Source organism: Lotus japonicus, chromosome 5, assembly GCF_012489685.1.
Source record: "Lotus japonicus ecotype B-129 chromosome 5, LjGifu_v1.2".
Taxonomy (NCBI): Eukaryota; Viridiplantae; Streptophyta; class Magnoliopsida; order Fabales; family Fabaceae; genus Lotus; species Lotus japonicus.
In genome coordinates this window covers 6246635-6263773 of record NC_080045.1, presented here as the reverse complement: position 1 = coordinate 6263773, position 17139 = coordinate 6246635, and the positions used below count along the sequence as shown (strand labels likewise).

The window sequence follows — 17139 nt, the reverse complement described above, 5'->3', positions numbered from 1 at the left end:
GATACTACTCCATGGCATCCTCCTATGATTTGCTTGCTAGAACTCTGAACCATACTCAAGGGAATCCACTGTACTACTGGCATGGTGTTTGGAAGTGCAAAGTGCTGGAAAAAAAAATTGTTTTTTCCTATGGCTTGTTTGTAAGGCAGCTCTAACCACCAATGCCAAAAGGCACCTGAATCATCTCAATAACTAAGTTTCTTGTCCCCATTATCCTTTGGAGATCGAAGATGTGCATCATCTATTTCGTATTTGCTCAGGTTCCTCCTCCCTCTTGTCTCACTTCCGTTCGATGCTTCCCTCAATTGCAGTTAATGAACTGTTCCAACAATGGTTCTCAAATATACTTTTGGAAAGGCATAACACGCTTGCAGTAGCTGTATTTTGGTGGTCTTGGAAGTAGAGAAACAACCATATCTTTAAGGAGAAATCTTGGTATATGAGTTACGCGCTTCGACAGATTTTTCTTGATGCTCATAATTGCTGGTGTTGGCCATCTGCGCACACGTATTTCGGTCAGCGTTTGACACACGGCACACAACCTTCTCTTGCTGCATCGATGGTTCCTACACTGCATACTGCGGTGGATGGAAGTTGGAATCCTTTGAAGAGGAGGATGCAATGTGGGGCGGTTCTACACAATGGGGTAGGACACTGGGTTTTAGGAGTGGCGGCTATCTATGGTCGCAACGCGCTCTTAGCAGAAATTTTGGTAGAGGAATTGAGATTGAAACATGGCTGGGAAATTTGTTTTAAGAAGGTTTTATGTGCCTCTAATTATTTAAATGTGGTGGAGGTCCTCTAGAGTCGTGGAGATGTAGTTACTTTCTGGGCTAGAGACACGATTACTAGAGTTTGAGCAATGTTGGATTTGGACTAGGATGTTTCTTTGTCCACATTTCCAAGGAGAAAAACTAGTCAATGCCTATATGATTAAGAATAGAAACCATTGGACCCTGAAATCCTCTTCAGTAAACATTAATCCCACCACATGGTTCCAAGGAAACAGATCATGCTAACAACATAAATTCATAGCAAACATGCTACAAGGCTCTGATGCACTGGCACAGATTCAGGCTCCATTGGTAAACAGATGCAAAGAAACCCCTCTTGCTTTCTTTTAACCACAACCATGCCTTGAATTGAGCCATGTCCACAATTCTTTCAATATCCACTACTTCACCCCGAAACACTACTCAATTTCACCAATACCTGATGGATCCAATAGTGGCAGTCCTTATCAGATTCACGGCTCTCAAAGCTTTCTTACCAATCGACACACATTTTCCGTGTTGCAAGAAAAGATCCTCGGCATTCCCTAATAGCATTGTAGTCACGCCTGATGACCCTAATTTAGTAGTGTTTCTAGGGTCATTTCTTTGTTTGTTTTGAGTCTTTTTGTTGAGTCTCATGTAGTGTTTCATGCATTTTTATCTTTCTTTGTGTCTTGACTTTGTTTTGGTAATTTTGTAGTTTTATATGGACTTTTCTTGCATTTTAAGTAAGTTTAGGACTTGCATGATTTTCTTATGTTATTTGAGGGTCCTCTTTGCTAATAAGCTCTTTGAGCTTCTGGATATTTTCCTTTGCTTGGTGGTTAAGCTTTCAGGTCTGAAACTAAAGGAGAAGGAAGGTCAAGAAGCATGAAATTGAAGGAAGGCTTAAAGGGGCTTGAACAGGAGTTATGAAGAAGCTAAAAAGTCTTTCCAGCGAGCTTTGAGCGCCTAGGCGCCAGTTACATTTTCCAAGCTTTCTGGAATTGGCGCCTAGGCATGCTTTGAATTGGCGCCTGAGCGCCCAGACTCGTTCATTTTGTCTATAAATAAGGTTTTAGCCAATTTCTTTGAGGACTTAGATATTTTTACTCATTTTGGATTAAGTTTTAGAGCTGAGGAGAACCTTGGGGCTTGTGGGAGGCTTCCAACTTGTAATTTTTCTCAGGTTTTTAACATTTTCTTGTATGAATTCTCTAGCCATGAGTGGCTAGTTTTCTTTTATGCTTTGGGTTTAAGAGATTCTATGAAGCTTTAGTTTTCTAAATCCTATCTCTATGCATGAGTTCTTGATTAACCTTGTATTTCAGTTCCATTATGCATGTTTAGCTTTGGTGCACCCTTACTATAGGCTAGATTATAACCAAATGGAAGTTTGTTATGATTTAGGGATATGAATTGGAATAAATCCTTCTATGCTTGCTTCTAGGAATAGAGTGAGGGCAGGGTTTTGTTGGCCTGAATATGAATGCTTTAAAACCTCAAATGAATGATTGAGTACACAAGGAATTGGGCTTAACTTTCAATTTGGGAGAATTACTTTTGTGAGGAATCAATTAGTAAGTACATAGGCTAAAGCAACAAGGGATAAATCAAGGTTTCACATGCATAGGATAGGTAGACTAGAGTGGATTAGATGATCAAAAACCCAAGGCATTTTCATCAATTGTTATTTTCAACACTTTCAATATTGCTCTTTTGCAAATCCTTTGTCATCAACAATCAAAATCAATTTCAGAATTTTACTGTTTTCAAAACTTGCAAACTTTAGGCTTAAATCCACAATTCTCACTCACAATCCCTGTGGTTCGATATTTTAAAACCCGGAGGTTTCTATACACTTGCAAATTGACCAACAACGCCTATCCACCAAAAGATTCTCATCAACATCTTTCAGGCCACTGCACATCTAAAGAACAATGAGAGAAAGATTCCTCATCATTAAGGCAAAATATACAATATATCCCAACGCGAGATGGAAGAGTGTCATGTCTCACCAAATCAAGTATGGTATGCACTTTATTCATTAGAACCCTCCACGCAAAAGCTATCATGCCCGATGGAGCTTTGACCGACCTGAGCTTGCTGAACAGCTTCCCTTTCACCTCCACAGACTCGCCTTGGAGAACTTCATAGGCTGACTTAACACAGTAAATACATGACCCTTCCTTTGTCCACACATAATTAACGCTCTGTCCCATTTTGGGAGAAAAACTCCCAATCAACCTCTTAAGTTCCTTAATCCTTATCACATCTCTATCTAGTAGCACCCAGTTCCACTCAAACCTCCCCACCCCCTTATCTTCTCGGTCTACATATTCTCTCCCACTTGACCCATGCAATCTTTTTCTAGCCATCCAATCCTGCCCATAGAAACCTCCTTAGGATACTATTACATTTTGCCACTATCCTAGGTGGCATCTTGAAGAAAGACATGAAATAGAGAGGGAGTGAAGATAAAATAGCTTTAATCAAACATATCCTACCTCTGAAACAGAGATGCCTATGTTTTCATTTCGTTAGTTTTTTTTACGTATTTTGTTGATGATTAGATCCGAAAACGAAGGTTTTCTAGGATTTCCACCCACTAGTACGCCAAGGTAAAAGAACGGGATCTGCATCAGCTAGCAACATAGCATGAACTCATAGCTCTGTAAATACCTATTCTCAATGTCTATCCCAAAAATCTTGCTTTTTAAAAAGTTAACCTTCAATCTTGCGACCAGCTCAAAACAACTTAACATGCACTTTATTGCAAATATGTGATGCACTACCTCTCCAAAAAAGATGGTGTCATCAGAAAACTGTTGTGATGGGACTTTAGGACCTCCTGCAGATCTAAATCTGAATGGAGAAAACTTTCCCTTCCAAACCGCAAGCTTAAGTAATCCGTTTAGCCCTTCAACAATTAAGAATAGAAAAGGGGCCAAGGGATCTCCTTGCCTAATTCCCTTCTTCATTCTAAATTCCTTTGTTGGGCTTCCGTTTACCAAAACATAAACTGATGCAGAGTACAAGCACCCTCTAATCCACCCCACCCATCTTTCACCAAAGTTCAATCTTCTAAGCATATAAATCAAGAAGTCTTGATTCATTGAGTCATAAGCCTTTTCGTAATCAATTTTCAGCACAAATGTTGGTTGTTTTTTCCTCCCCGCTTCATGAATTACCTCATTAGCAACAAGGAGGGGCCAAGGGATCTCCTTGCCTAATTCCCTTCTTCATTCTAAATTCCTTTGTTGGGCTTCCGTTTTCCAAAACATAAACTTGTGCAGAGTTCAAGCACCCTCTAATCCACCCCACCCATATTTCGCCAAAGTTCAATCTTCTAAGCATATAAATCAAGAAGTCTCGATTCATTAAGTCATAAGCCTTTTCATAATAAGTTTTCAGCACAAATTGAACTGGGCGAGACCCCAGGGACCTCGCGCAGGAGCGCTGGCCTAAGGCAAGGAGCGGACCAGGGACTTGGGCCTTCATCCCGGAGGCCCAACTGACCCATTAGAATGATTTAGAGGCACTAAGCCCAACTCCCCTAACTATAAATAGGGGAGGGATACCAAATGTAAGGGACTCTTAGCTCATTTGAGAAATAACAAACTTGAAATTCAGTTGCACTCTCTCTCTCTAAGCGGTTACGCTCTCATTCTCTCTAGGAATCTCACATCACGTTCCTTACACCTTAGGTGCTATACCTCATCTCAATGTTCATGAAGGAACATTTGGCGTCGTCGTTGGGGAACGGTAGATTTTGATTCCCGGACTACGTGGATCGCGATTGGATTTAGAGAAGTTCGATTCTCTTTGTGAATTTTCTTCAGTTTTCAGTTTTTCGTTTAAAGTTCTCCGGTTCACTAACCAAGATTGATGGAGACACATCGTCAACGACGCGACGATGATCAGGAGCGGAGGCGCGGTTCGCCTCCACGTCTCGTGAGAGGTAGGTCGCGACGCGAGCAAGTTTGCCGTGAAGAAACCGATCAGTTAACTCCTCCTCCACCACCACCTCCACCTCCTTCTCCAACGCCTCTGTTACCTTCTCCGCCAACTTCACCGAAGCAGCAGAGATCACCAGCACGCTCACTCAGAGCTTCGGGGGAGTAGACTCCGACACCTCAGGCACCGATCTCCAACCAAGATTGGAGGCGCTTGATCCGTAGCGTTGATGATATACGGCAGCGAAACGATTATTTACAAGAAAGGCTAGAATATTATCGTTCCGAGCAGCAGGATGAAGGGGAGCGCGAAGCGGAGGCCGTAGCTGAATTCGAGCCGTTCTCAGCGGCAGTGAGGGAGGTCGCTATACCAGATAACATGAAGAATATTGTCCTTGAAACCTATAGCGGGAAAGCTGATCCCAAGGAGCACATGTTATATTTCAATACAAAGATGGTGATCAGTGCCGCTTCCGACGCTGTGAAGTGCAGGATGTTTCCAGCTACGTTCAAAGGCACATCCATGGCGTGGTTTACCACGCTACCCCGAGGGTCCATCACTAATTTCCGTGACTTCTCATCAAAATTCCTTGTCCAGTTTTCCGCCAGTAAAACCAAGCAAGTGACAATCGAGGATCTCTACAACATCTGCCAATCCGAGGGCGAGACTCTTAAGCAGTACGTAAAACGATTCAGCGCAGCATCAGTAAAAATTGAGGAGTCAGAGCCACACGCCTGTGAGCATGCCTTCAAGAACGGGTTGCAGCCGGGGAAGCTGAATAGCAAGCTGAGCCGCAAGCCGGCTCGGTCCATGGCGGAGATCCGGACGCGAGCAAACACCTACATTCTGGAAGAGGAGGATGATGCTTTCAAGCGAAGGCGCGCGAAAAAGGAGAAAGACGGCGAACAGGAGGACGCTTCGCCAGAAGAGAAACGGAGTAAGGAGAGAGGAGAGGGCAGCAAAAAGCGAGACAGGAAGGTGAGGACAGGAGAGAAGGCTGCGAAGGAGCCGTTGTACCCCAAGAGAGAAAATTTTGAGCGCCGCAGACCGTGGCATCAAGCTGACCCTCGCTGGCGAGAAGAGTCTGGGAGGAGTCTAAATGCACATTTGACGGAGTTGCTTCGAGAGGTCAAGGCAACCCACGCGGTTGAGGAAGGCGAGAAAGAGGCCGACCCGCCCCGAGCGGCGTTGGATAAAACGAAGTGGTGCGAGTATCACCGCTCGGCGGGCCACGACACGGGAGATTGCTTTACCCTGAAGAACGAGATTGAGAGGCTCATTCGAGTGGGACGATCGCAGATGAACGATCGTGGCGGTCGGTGGAATGGAGAACGACGACAAGGGAGCCGGTACAAAGGAGGTCGTCAGCAGGATGACCTCAGGCGAGACGACCGCCGACGTACGCCAGTTGGGACAATAAACACAATCGCAGGTGGCTTCGGCGGGGGCGGAGACACAGCGTCGGCAAGGCGAAGGCACGTGAGAGCAGTGACATCAGTGCAACAGTATGAAACTCCATTCGGTTTCCAGCATCCTGATATTGTGATATCGTCGGCAGATTTCAAAGGGATCAAGACACACAAAGACGATCCCGTGGTTGTAATGATGAGGATTAACAGTTTCCATGTGCGGCGGGTTCTTTTGGACCAAGGAAGCTCCGCTGATATCATCTACGACGATGCTTTTGATCAATTAGGATTGACGGACAAAGATTTGATGCCCTATACAGGAACATTGGTAGGCTTCTCGGGCGAGCAAGTCTGGGTACGCGGATATGTAGATCTGGACACAGTCTTTGGTATCGACAATAATGCCAAGCTACTCCACGTAAGGTATCTTGTGTTCCAGGTTATGGTATCCTACAACGTCATCATTGGACGGAACACACTCAATCGCCTCTGTGCAGTAATTTCGAAGGCACACCTGGCGGTTAAATATCCGCTGATAAGTGAAAAAGTGAGAAGTTGATCAAAGGAGGGCGAGAGAATGTTACAACAACTGTCTCAGCCTGTATGGAAAGAAAGGAGCTAGCGAGGGACACAGGTGTCATGAGGTTGAGGTCGTCCAAGGTAATCAAGGCAGGCAAGGGGGATCGAAGCAGGGGTTGACAGGAGGATAGCAAAATCAGGGAGCAACCAAGGACAGGTCAGGATAGATGGCAGGACGGGCAAGGATGGACAGTTCACGGACGCGCATGCAGAGGAGCGTTGGGCAAGTGTGATCGCAGATTTAGAAGCGTATAAATTCAGCAGGGGGGTGTTGGCGATCGAGCCCAGGCTCACGGTTAGTCAAGAGAGACGCTTAGAAAAGCTGGTAGAGGAAAACTTTGACCTTTCAGTTGGAGCTCAAAAGACCCAGAACTCTGGGAACTGCTGATGTTCAGGAGACCGAATCTCTCGAATTCAGGGCGATATGAGCAAAAGGGAAAAGGAATCACGATTCAAGGAATGGGTCAGAGAATCGTCCAACAGGGCAGCGGCGAGAAAAGATATAATAGGGCGCGCGAGCGGTCTAAGGACAAGAGGAAGGCAAGGAAAAGGAGCCTAGTGAGTCGTCGCCCGGGTAAAGCAAAACGAGAGTCAAAATATTGGAAGCCTGTGGGTTAGGTAGTTTTCAAGCCAGGGACGTCCAAGCGCGACAAGCAGAAGGACTAGATAGGAGAAGTTCCTCATTGTTACGAGGCGGGCATGGAAGGAAGCCAGCCCAAAAATAACGATGAGTGGATAGCGAGCACGTCGGGCTCGAAAGATGTGGCGATGGGGATGATACTTTGACCCGAGGGGCTGGAAGCGGAAGCGTGTGGAAAGCAGGGCCGAGGACGCAGCAAAGGAAGCAGGAACGAGGACACAGCAACAAAACCAAAAATTAGGACCAAAAATAAAGATGCACTCTTTTTCTCCGCCACGGGAGTTTTTTAATGAGGCAACCCTCCCATGTAAAACTTTTACAAATCAAATACAAAAGAATATTCTCAAGTAATACTCCTAGCTGGACTACAATACGACGGTCGCTCGGTGGGAAAAATTCCCCGAAGGTGGCGATCCCAACACAACCTTGATGTCTGGGGATCGCTTCGGGAAAGTCCGACGCGAACCGTTGCTACCCAGATAGCAACTCAACTAACATGTCACATTCGCCCGGTGGAAAAAATTCTCTGAAGGTGGCAATCCCAACACGACCTTGATGTCTGGGGATTGCTCTCGAAAGTCTGGCGCGAATCGCTGACCTCTCGTAGGCGATGTGTGCGGGTAGGCTCCTTGTCCGAGGACAAGCAGTTTATCCCAACAGTCTCCCCGAAATATGGGCAAACGAGACCTCCCCGAAATATGGGCGAGAACAAAAACTAGGCATAAGTCTGGGTAAACCTATATGGTCATTGGGTCCCTAGCACCGTAAGCCCTCGCCGGGATAAAACCGGCGAGACCGCACCTGTTCTTACGGGAAATATTGGTGTGAAGGAGAAAGCCTCAGTCTAAGGTTGAGCTAAAGTCCTAGTTTCGCTAGCACACATTCAAAATCACTACACAAGCACAAAATGCAAAGCCCGAAGGGCACAAGGGCGCGAACGAGGAGGGAAATGGACAAACGAAATCGCAGCAAACTTTCATTAAATAACGTGGGGTGATACTAATTACAAAAAAAAGGGTAAGAGAAAAATAAATACAAAATATTCACACTACATTAACGTCTTCTGCTTCTCCTGCGTTTTCAGCAGCCGCAAAATATGCAGCATTGGAGCCTGGGGGATCGTCCGGGCCGACCAATCCCTGGGGGGTGACCTTCTTGAAAGCTCCAGTCCCGCTGAGGTCAATCCCCTCATAAAGATATTGAACTTGAGCTTTGGCGATGAAGAAACCGTGACCACGCTCTTCCACGGCCTCAGCAGCAGCCCTGGCCGCCAACCTTGCCCGGAGAGTTCTGACCTCATAATCCGCAGGGTATTTCGCGTCTGCAACAGCTTTGGCCTTTGTTTCTAATTCAGATCTCACCTCGGCGAGAGATTTGTTCGTCAACCCCAACTCACTTTGAAGGAACGCGATCTCTTTGTCTTTGACGAGGCAGGCAGCCCTGCCCGCGGCAATCGCCTCAGCCTTGGCCTTCAGTTCCTGCCGCAAATCGTCCCGCTCGCTCTCCAGCACCTCTGTTCTCTCTTCACAAGCGGACAAGTCTTCCTCGCGACAGCTCATCTCGATACCCAAATTGTTCAGTTTAGTCATTTGGGCCGCTACCTGGGTCAGCAACTTGTCACGCTCGCCATGCGCTCTGAGTGTGGCATGGCGGTAACCCTCAGCCCTCTGGCGGAGCTCTTCAACTTCAGCGGCTGTGGCTGAGTCCTGCGAAAACCTGGCGAAGAGACACCTCGCACGTAAAAGGCACGAGATGGCTTCTCGCGCCACACCATCAAGGTCAGAATTCTCAGTTCCTATCATGCTGCCAAGAAAAGGGTCAGTTAGCATAAAGTCGACAGGGGAGGGCTGCTGATTTGAAACAAAGCACGTCTGACCATCAACAATCGGATGGCTAGCGGCGGGGGAAGAACGGCGAAGCGGAAGCGAGGCGGTAGGGGTTTGGTCTCCACTGCCATGACTCATGGTGGGAGCGGGGGAAGCCCTAGGTGGGCTTTCCTCGGCTTGACGACATGAATGGTCAGGAGAGAGGGTCGTTTGGGGAGCACCAGAGGGAACATGTTCAGAAGCATGTTGATCAGCGATGATTTCCTCAGGAAAGGCCGAGGACCCCGCATCGCCCGTGGGGTTTGACTTTTTCCCGCCCACCAGGTCTTGGCGAGGGGCAGATGTTTCGCCAGCCCTGGGTCTCTGGGTTTTCTTCTTCTTTTTTGACTTTTGAGGCGAGGGAGTCGCGACCCTCGATTTTTCATTTGAGCCAGGGGCGACCCTTTTGGATTTTTGGTATTTTCTTGTTGGGGAAGGTTGGACAGCATCGCCGGTGGACATCGGGGCCGGCTCGTCAATCTTCAGCGGAAGGATGGGGTCTGGTATTGAATCGCCAGACCCCGTGGCAACGACGTTTGGGGCCGCCACGACCGTTTAAGAAGGGGCAACACCGGATCTTCTGGTCCGCTTCTTTTGAGGGGAGGCGACGACCTCGGAATCAGCATCCGCAACAGCACGTTTCCTCTTAACCCCGTTAGTATTAAAAACGGGAGGAAACTCAAGAGAGTCAGTGATGACCCGGGATTTAAGGCTATTTTTTTAGTTTATTTGCATGCATTTTAATATATTATTTAAGTTATTTTAGTCATTTTAGAACACATTAGGCTTATTTTATGCGTTTTAATATTTTTATTTAGTTTTAGTATTTTTCTACATTTTATATTATTTTCTAGATATTATTACGATTTATTTCGTTTAATTTAGGATTAGATAAGTTTATTTTAAGTTGTTATCTTATTTTTATCTTTTATTTATTTTATGTTATTGTTATTTTAGGAGAAGATATGAGAAGAGAGAGAAAATCAGGAAAAAATGCAAAAATTCGTAGCTGGCAGGAGGTGTAATCCAGTGTACCACACGTCCTCTATCTTATCGTGTGCCTGCGCGTCTGAATGCGCCATGTAGCAGCTTCTTCTATCCAACGTACAGACACGCGAGGGTGCACCATATTACAGTGAACCTGACCGCACCAGATCATCTCCTGCGCCAGAAAAGACAAAATAGGCACAGAACACGAAAATCACTATAAAATCAGCTTTTAACCTATTTTTTTGGGATCTTTTTCATATTTCTTTTCTCCAAAACCTAATAAACACCTTTGGGAGGCTTGGAGACAATTTCTTGGTGGAGAGGAAGGTTAGGCCCTTGAGGGCCGGTGTCAGGGCCATGGAGGAGGTGGCAGCTTCTCCGGATGTCCAAGGCTCCGCTCTATTTTGGGTTTTGCTTTTCTCTTTATCTGTTTTTGTGTTTTGACTCTCTTTTAGTATTTGGGATGATAGAACTTGATTTGTTTCTTATTCAATATACTATTATGCAATTATAATTATGGATTTTCATTATTTGGTGTTTCTCTCTATGTTTAATGCTTCAATTGGTTAATTGGTAATTTAAAGAGTCTATATTAATTCATAAATAGATTGAGAAATTGATATGGGTTAATGTAGGCTTAGTTCATAAAAAAGGGGGAAAATTCCTATGTCTTAGGTTATTGATTCTCTTTGCACGTTCATGTATCTTTTGCCAATATGATGATTTTTAGGATTTGCCTGACAATTGAGAAGTTGGTGTGAATTTAGTAAATGAGAGAAACCACCCTTGCATCAGTCATCTTAAGAAAGGCATGTCTTAGGTAGGGTTTAGGTTTTCTAGGTGATAATAGGAGACATTAACTCGTAGGTATGAATATCATGAGTTGGAAAAGAGATCTATACCGAGTGACAAGTCGGGATACTCACCTCTCTAGGATAGGATTATCTAGTAGGAACTATTAGGATTTCTTGAGTGACAGTCAGAAATTCTATCCACTAGGACATGAACTTCTTAAGTTAGGAACAGAGCTTGGGAATGTCTTATCGGGTAGGTATGTGCTATAATGCTCCTTTTATTATCACTAGGGCTTAAGAGATTAAGGCTAGGTTCTTAATGGGTAGATTCGCTTAGCTAAGAAATTAGTGGGTGAATAACTCTTATCGGCATCTTAAATGTTAATTTCATCTTATAAAAGTATATTTGTTGAGAATAAGTTGTAAATCAAGTGAACTCATTTTTCAAATATGTTTTCTTCTTTGTTTGCCTCTGTGAACTTCTTTTATCGCTTTAATTATAGTTTTTCCTTTATTTAAATAAACCCACATTTTACATTTAAGTCATTCATCCAACATCTAGCTAGTAAGATTAATACGTAGCAACACAATCCCTGTGGAGACGACAAAACCCGATACTATACTACGATTGAGTCTTGAAAGGGATTTGATAGTAGTTAGTAGCACCTCTTCATTAAATATCCTTTCATCAGTCAGCAGCTAGGGCGCGCTTGAGCGCGACTTCGGTGAAGTTCATTCCTCCTAGAAATGAGCGAAGGGTGTTTTTGCGAGCAGCTTCAAGCAACTGTGAGCACTCAAGGATGGGGAGCCCAGCGAAAAAGCCAAGGATGGCTTTATCTTCATCACTCAGCGATGTATCAGACGGTTGTGGGACATCGCGAGGACTCTCGGTCCAGTAGAAAGGGAACAGAGCGGTCCCGTCCCGGCGGGTGAAAGCTTCAGGGTAGGAAGGATGCACGAGTATGCGGAAGTACCAGCGCCCAGGTCCCTTCTTGATGTTGCTCTTGTAAGAGTAGAGGCGCTACCGGCCCGTACGAGATTTCAGAGATACCCACCCAGGAGTCGGGGTCTTCAAGGATTTTGGCTCCACGCCGTAGAAGTAGAAAAAATGGGAGGTTTTTGCTTCAAGACCGACGGCGTCACAGAGAATCTCAAAGCACCGAATGAAGGCCCAAGCGTTCAAATGAAGTTGGCCTGGGGCTACATTGATTTCCCTCATAACCTGGCAGAGGAAAGGGGAGAAGGGTAGTTTGATCCCAAGGTCGAGGAAGAGGTACTCGTAAACATAAAATAAGTGGGGTTGCTTCACGCCTTGTTCGATCGTGCGGTGCTGCCAGGGACGGCGGATTTCCAAGCCCCGACCGGTTATGAGGACATCTTCGAGGGACTTCTCGTGGCAAAGCCCGCCGGCCTAGCGGGCTGTCTCGGCAATAGACTTGTTAGTGGACTGCTCAGAAGGTTGGCAGATGGCCTCCTGAGTGGGGTCTTGAGTTATGAATTGGGGTAAGGTGGCGAAGATTTGGTGCCAAAAAGCGTTCTTTTCATTTTCAGCAAGGGGGAATCCCCCGGAGGGGGGAGGATTAACCAGAGAAGGAGATGCGGGAGCGGCGCTGCGGGATCGAGAGGATCCTTTGGTTCGGCGTTCGGGAGTCACTTTTGCTAGGAGGAAGGGTAAAGATGGGAAAGGAAGAGGGTGCTAGTTTGTCAATTTCAGCAGATTGTAGGAATTTCAGAAGTGGTGAATGAGTGAGGGAAGGAGATTTTAAAAGTTGGGATAAGCAGCGGATGGGAAATTGTGCCTCATCATGGCAAAGGTGGAATGATCACTCAAGGGAGTGTGGCGCGGATTTCGGGACACAAAAGCAGCGTATTAAATGAAAAGTTACAACGGTTGAAGCTTATTGGTTTGAATTCAAATTGTCAGGCTTTACTATGGTTCGGAGGGACGTTTCAAAGGTAGTGGTTGAGATTCCATGGATTTGCTAACCTTTGCACCACCTCAGGGTGCAACGCGTGGCGCAGGCTCGACACATATCAAAAGTCATGATTCAGGGCACGTGCGTAACTATGGCAGGGCGAGCAAATCCAGCGTCATCGCCACAAGCTTGCTTGTGGACTCAAGCCGCCAAGGGAGCGTGACGAGGCGTTGTAGATTTTTAAGCTTTAAATCACCAAGCCATGTTGGCAATTGTTCTTTGTTTTCAGACCTTATTTTTTAGCACTAGTTAGCTTCTTAATTATGGCCATCGCCTTGTTTCTTTTGTTTAAAGACACACTTAGCTCTAATGCTTCGAGCTCGATGTCTTGTGGACTTGTGGACTGGGCGAGACCCCAGGGTCCCTCGCCCAGGAGCGCTGGCCTAAGGCGAGGAGCGGACCAGGGACTTGGGCCTTCATCCCGGAGGCCCAACTGACCCATTAGAATGATTTAGAGGCACTAAGCCCAACTCCCCCAACTATAAATAGGGGAGGGATACCAAATGTAAGGGACTCTTAGCTCATTTGAGAAATTACAAACTTGAAATTCAGTTGCACTCTCTCTCTCTAAGCGGTTACGCTCTCATTCTCTCTAGGAATCTCATATCACGTTCCTTACACCTTAGGTACTATACCTCATCTCAATGTTCATGAAGGAACACAAATGTTGGTTGTTTTCTCCTCCCCGCTTCATGAATTACCTCATTAGCAACAAGGATGTTGTCCAACATGTTTTTCTCCCATATGAAGGAAAACTGGCATTCATCTATAACACTCGCAATTACTCCTTTGAGCTTGTTAGCCAATACTTTGGATATTACTTTATACATGCAGTTCACTATTGATATTTGTCAAAAATCGTTCAATCCTTGTAGAGAGTCTACTTTGGGAATTAGTGCTATGAAAGATGCATTTGGTCCGCGAGGCCACACCCCATTCTCATAAAATGCATCAGCTTGCTCAGCCAATATAGGGTAATTGTTCTGTCCTTCAAGCTGAAATTTGGGTTGTGATTAAGGGTTGTCCTTCAAGCTGAAATTTTGGTTGTGATTAAGGGTTGCACCTTGCTCAGTCTCATGACTTCACTAAAATCATCCTAATTTGGTTCCCAAAGTGTTGTTCACATTCTAAATATGGATTGTGCTTGTACGCATCCAGCCTTCAATCTGGTTTAGGAGTTTCGTAGACTCAATCAACTTGGAGAGGACATACAAGTGTTTCCTACGCTTAGAGAGGCGAATCGTGTTACATATGGTTTGGCGAAAAATTGCCTTTGGTTTAACTATTCTCTATGATCTTTGATTTTGTTCTAGACTATTACTTTGAGCAATACTTTTGATCTTTCCTCTATTAGTTGTTTGAGGGTCGGTAGTTTATGTTCTTATGTTAGGGCCTTATAGCCCATTTGCTTACCCAAAATAAACTCCAACAATAGAAATGGTGCTGTTCATTATGGGAGGAATTTATTATGCACAAGGAAATGCTTGTGCAACCTTGCACAAGCCACATTTTGACCCACAATAGTGGGTTTTCCGGTTTTTTTTAAACAAACAAAAAACATATTTCTTAATCACAACATTTATCCTTAATCCTCTTTCATAACCTTCATTTCAAAAAAGACCCAGAAAATAAAAACCCTTCATCAAACCCATGAAACTCTCGGCCTACTGGAAAATAAAAAGACCCAGAAAATAAAAACCCTTCATCAAGTTCATTGTTGTCACTTCTCACTTCTACTCCAAAAATCTCGTCTTTCAAGGCCCTTGATGCTTCTCGGCCAGATCCGCCCCATGAAGCTCTCCTCCTACTGGAACGGCCCCAGGTTCTTGCTCCCTTGCTGGATCTAGAAGGAAAGGAAGAGGTAGAAGCATGGGTAGTTGTTAGAGCTAGAGATCTGAGGTGTTGGTGATTTTAGTATCATCAATGGATTTTAGTAGTAATGTGATTTATTGTAGGCCGATGTGATTATGCGTTAAGCTCGGAAACGAGTTAGGGTAGTGCGGAGTGCACGCTTGTTGAGCCAACGCATAATTGACTGCGATTAGATTGCGGGGTTCCAAGGGGCGGAGCCCCTGGCTGGGGTCCCGCTGAAACAAACTCCTTTATAAGGAGTTATTTGGCCTCAGTTTTATACACAGAAACAAAAACCGAGATTTCTCTCTACATTCCTGATCTGTTCTCATTTGCCTGAAGCAGATTGTTCTTCAAGAATTATCCCAACAAGGATTTCGTGAACCCAGGCAAGAATAGGGTCGAAATACTTTGTTCGGAAAGTGTACGAACACGATTCTTCGAAGTTATCCAGGATTATCATACCCAAATTTCTAACAAACGAACAAAGTATTCTGATAATCATGGCTGGAGGAAGCACCGTCAAGGAGATGACTACTAATTTCGGAAAATTGGACAAGTTTCAAGGACAAGACTTCAGGCGTTGGCAGAAGAAGATGCATTTCATGTTGACAGCGTTGAAGGTGGTGTATGTTCTGTCTACACCAATTCCAGAACTTCTGGAGGATGACACGGTTGAAAATATAAGGCGCAGATCAAAGTGGGAGAACGACGACTACATATGCAGAGGGCACATTCTTAACGGTATGTCTGATCCCTTATTTGATATTTATCAAAACGTGGAATCTGCAAAGGAATTGTGGGATTGTCTCGAATTCAAGTACATGGCAGAGGACTCATCTAGTAAAAAGTTTCTTGTAACCGATTTCAACAGTTACAAGATGGTTGAATCAAGGTCTGTCATGGAACAATTCAATGAACTCCTCTGAATCCTTGGACAGTTCACACAACACGGATTGAAGATGGATGAAACAATATATGTCTCAAGTATCATAGACAAGTTGCCTCCTTCGTGGAAGGATTTCAAACACAATTTGAAGCATGGAAAAGACGACTTGTCTTTGATTCAACTTGGAAGTCACTTGCGCATAGAAGAATCTCTAAGGGCGCAGGAGGGTGACAAGGGAAAAGGAAAAGAAGTTGTTGGACCCTCGGTTAATATGATCGAAGAGGGTGGTAAGAACGATAACAATAGAAACAAAGGAAAGAAGCGTGCTTTCTAGAACAACAAAGGTAGTTTCGGTTCTAACAAGAAACCGAAACTAGAATGTTGGAAGTGTGGAAAAACAGGCCACTTCAAGAGGGATTTTCGTTCAGGCAAAAAGCACGACAACGCGAATGTAAGTGGTTCGGGAAAAGGGTCTAAGGACCAATCCCAAAACCAAGGTCAGAAATCAATTTGTGATTTGAATAGTTTTATTAAACATTCGGTTTCACTAATTTCTGAAGCATTTTATGTGCAGGATGATGCTATCGCGTGGTGGATTGATTCTGGCGCCACAACACATGTTTGCAAGGATCGTTTCTGGTTCAAGACTTTTGTTCCAGTGGAAGATGGATCTGTCCTCTACATGGGAGATCATCACTTTGATCCTGTTGAAGGCAAAGGAAGCGTGGTGTTAGAATTCAGTTCTGGAAAGACTATTACTTTGTTTAATGTTTTATATGTTCCTAAACTACGTAAGAACTTAATTTCTGGTCCTGTATTGAATAAGCTTGGATACAAGCAAGTGTATGAATCCGATAAATATGTTTTATCGAAGTCTGGTGTGTTTGTAGGATTTGCATATTATAATAATGGTATGTTCATGATGAATTTGAATGGAGTTCCTAATGATTCTGGTTCTGTATTTATGTCTAATTCGAATGTTATTAAATCATCTTTATGGCATGCTCGTCTAGGACATGTACATTATAAAAGAATGCTTGAAATGTCTAAAGATGATTTAATTCCTGTTTTTGATGGAAATGTAGAAAAGTGTAAAACTTGCATGTTAACAAAGATCACTAGGCAACCTTTTAAAAGTATAACAAGGAAATCTATCATACTTAAATTGATACATAGTGATCTATGTGATTTGCATGCTACTCCATCATTAAGGCATAAAAAGTATTTTGTCACTTTCATAGATGATGCATCCAGATTCTGCTATGTTTATTTGTTGCATGCTAAGGACGAAGCCTTAGATAAATTCAGAATTTATAAAACTGAAGTTGAATTGCAACAGAATGAGTTAATTAAAACATTACGTACGGATAGAGGTGGTGAATATTATGATCCTGTATTTTCCAATCTGTAGGAATCATTCATGAGACTACGGCACCT

General features: G+C 44.3%; 1 protein-coding gene across 1 annotated transcript; it reads left to right on the top strand.

The window, feature by feature from the left end:
• The first annotated feature begins 5087 nt into the window (after positions 1-5087).
• Positions 5088-6677, top strand: LOC130718979 (uncharacterized). Its single transcript, XM_057569632.1, has one exon. The coding sequence runs from the start codon at positions 5088-5090 to the stop codon at positions 6675-6677; it is 1590 nt and encodes a 529-aa protein (XP_057425615.1).
• Positions 6678-17139: the final 10462 nt, after the last annotated feature.

Excerpts from the sequence above, each read along its gene's own strand:
- LOC130718979 (XM_057569632.1), top strand. The coding sequence starts at position 5,088 with ATGAAGAATATTGTCCTTGAAACCTATAGCGGGAAAGCTGATCCCAAG.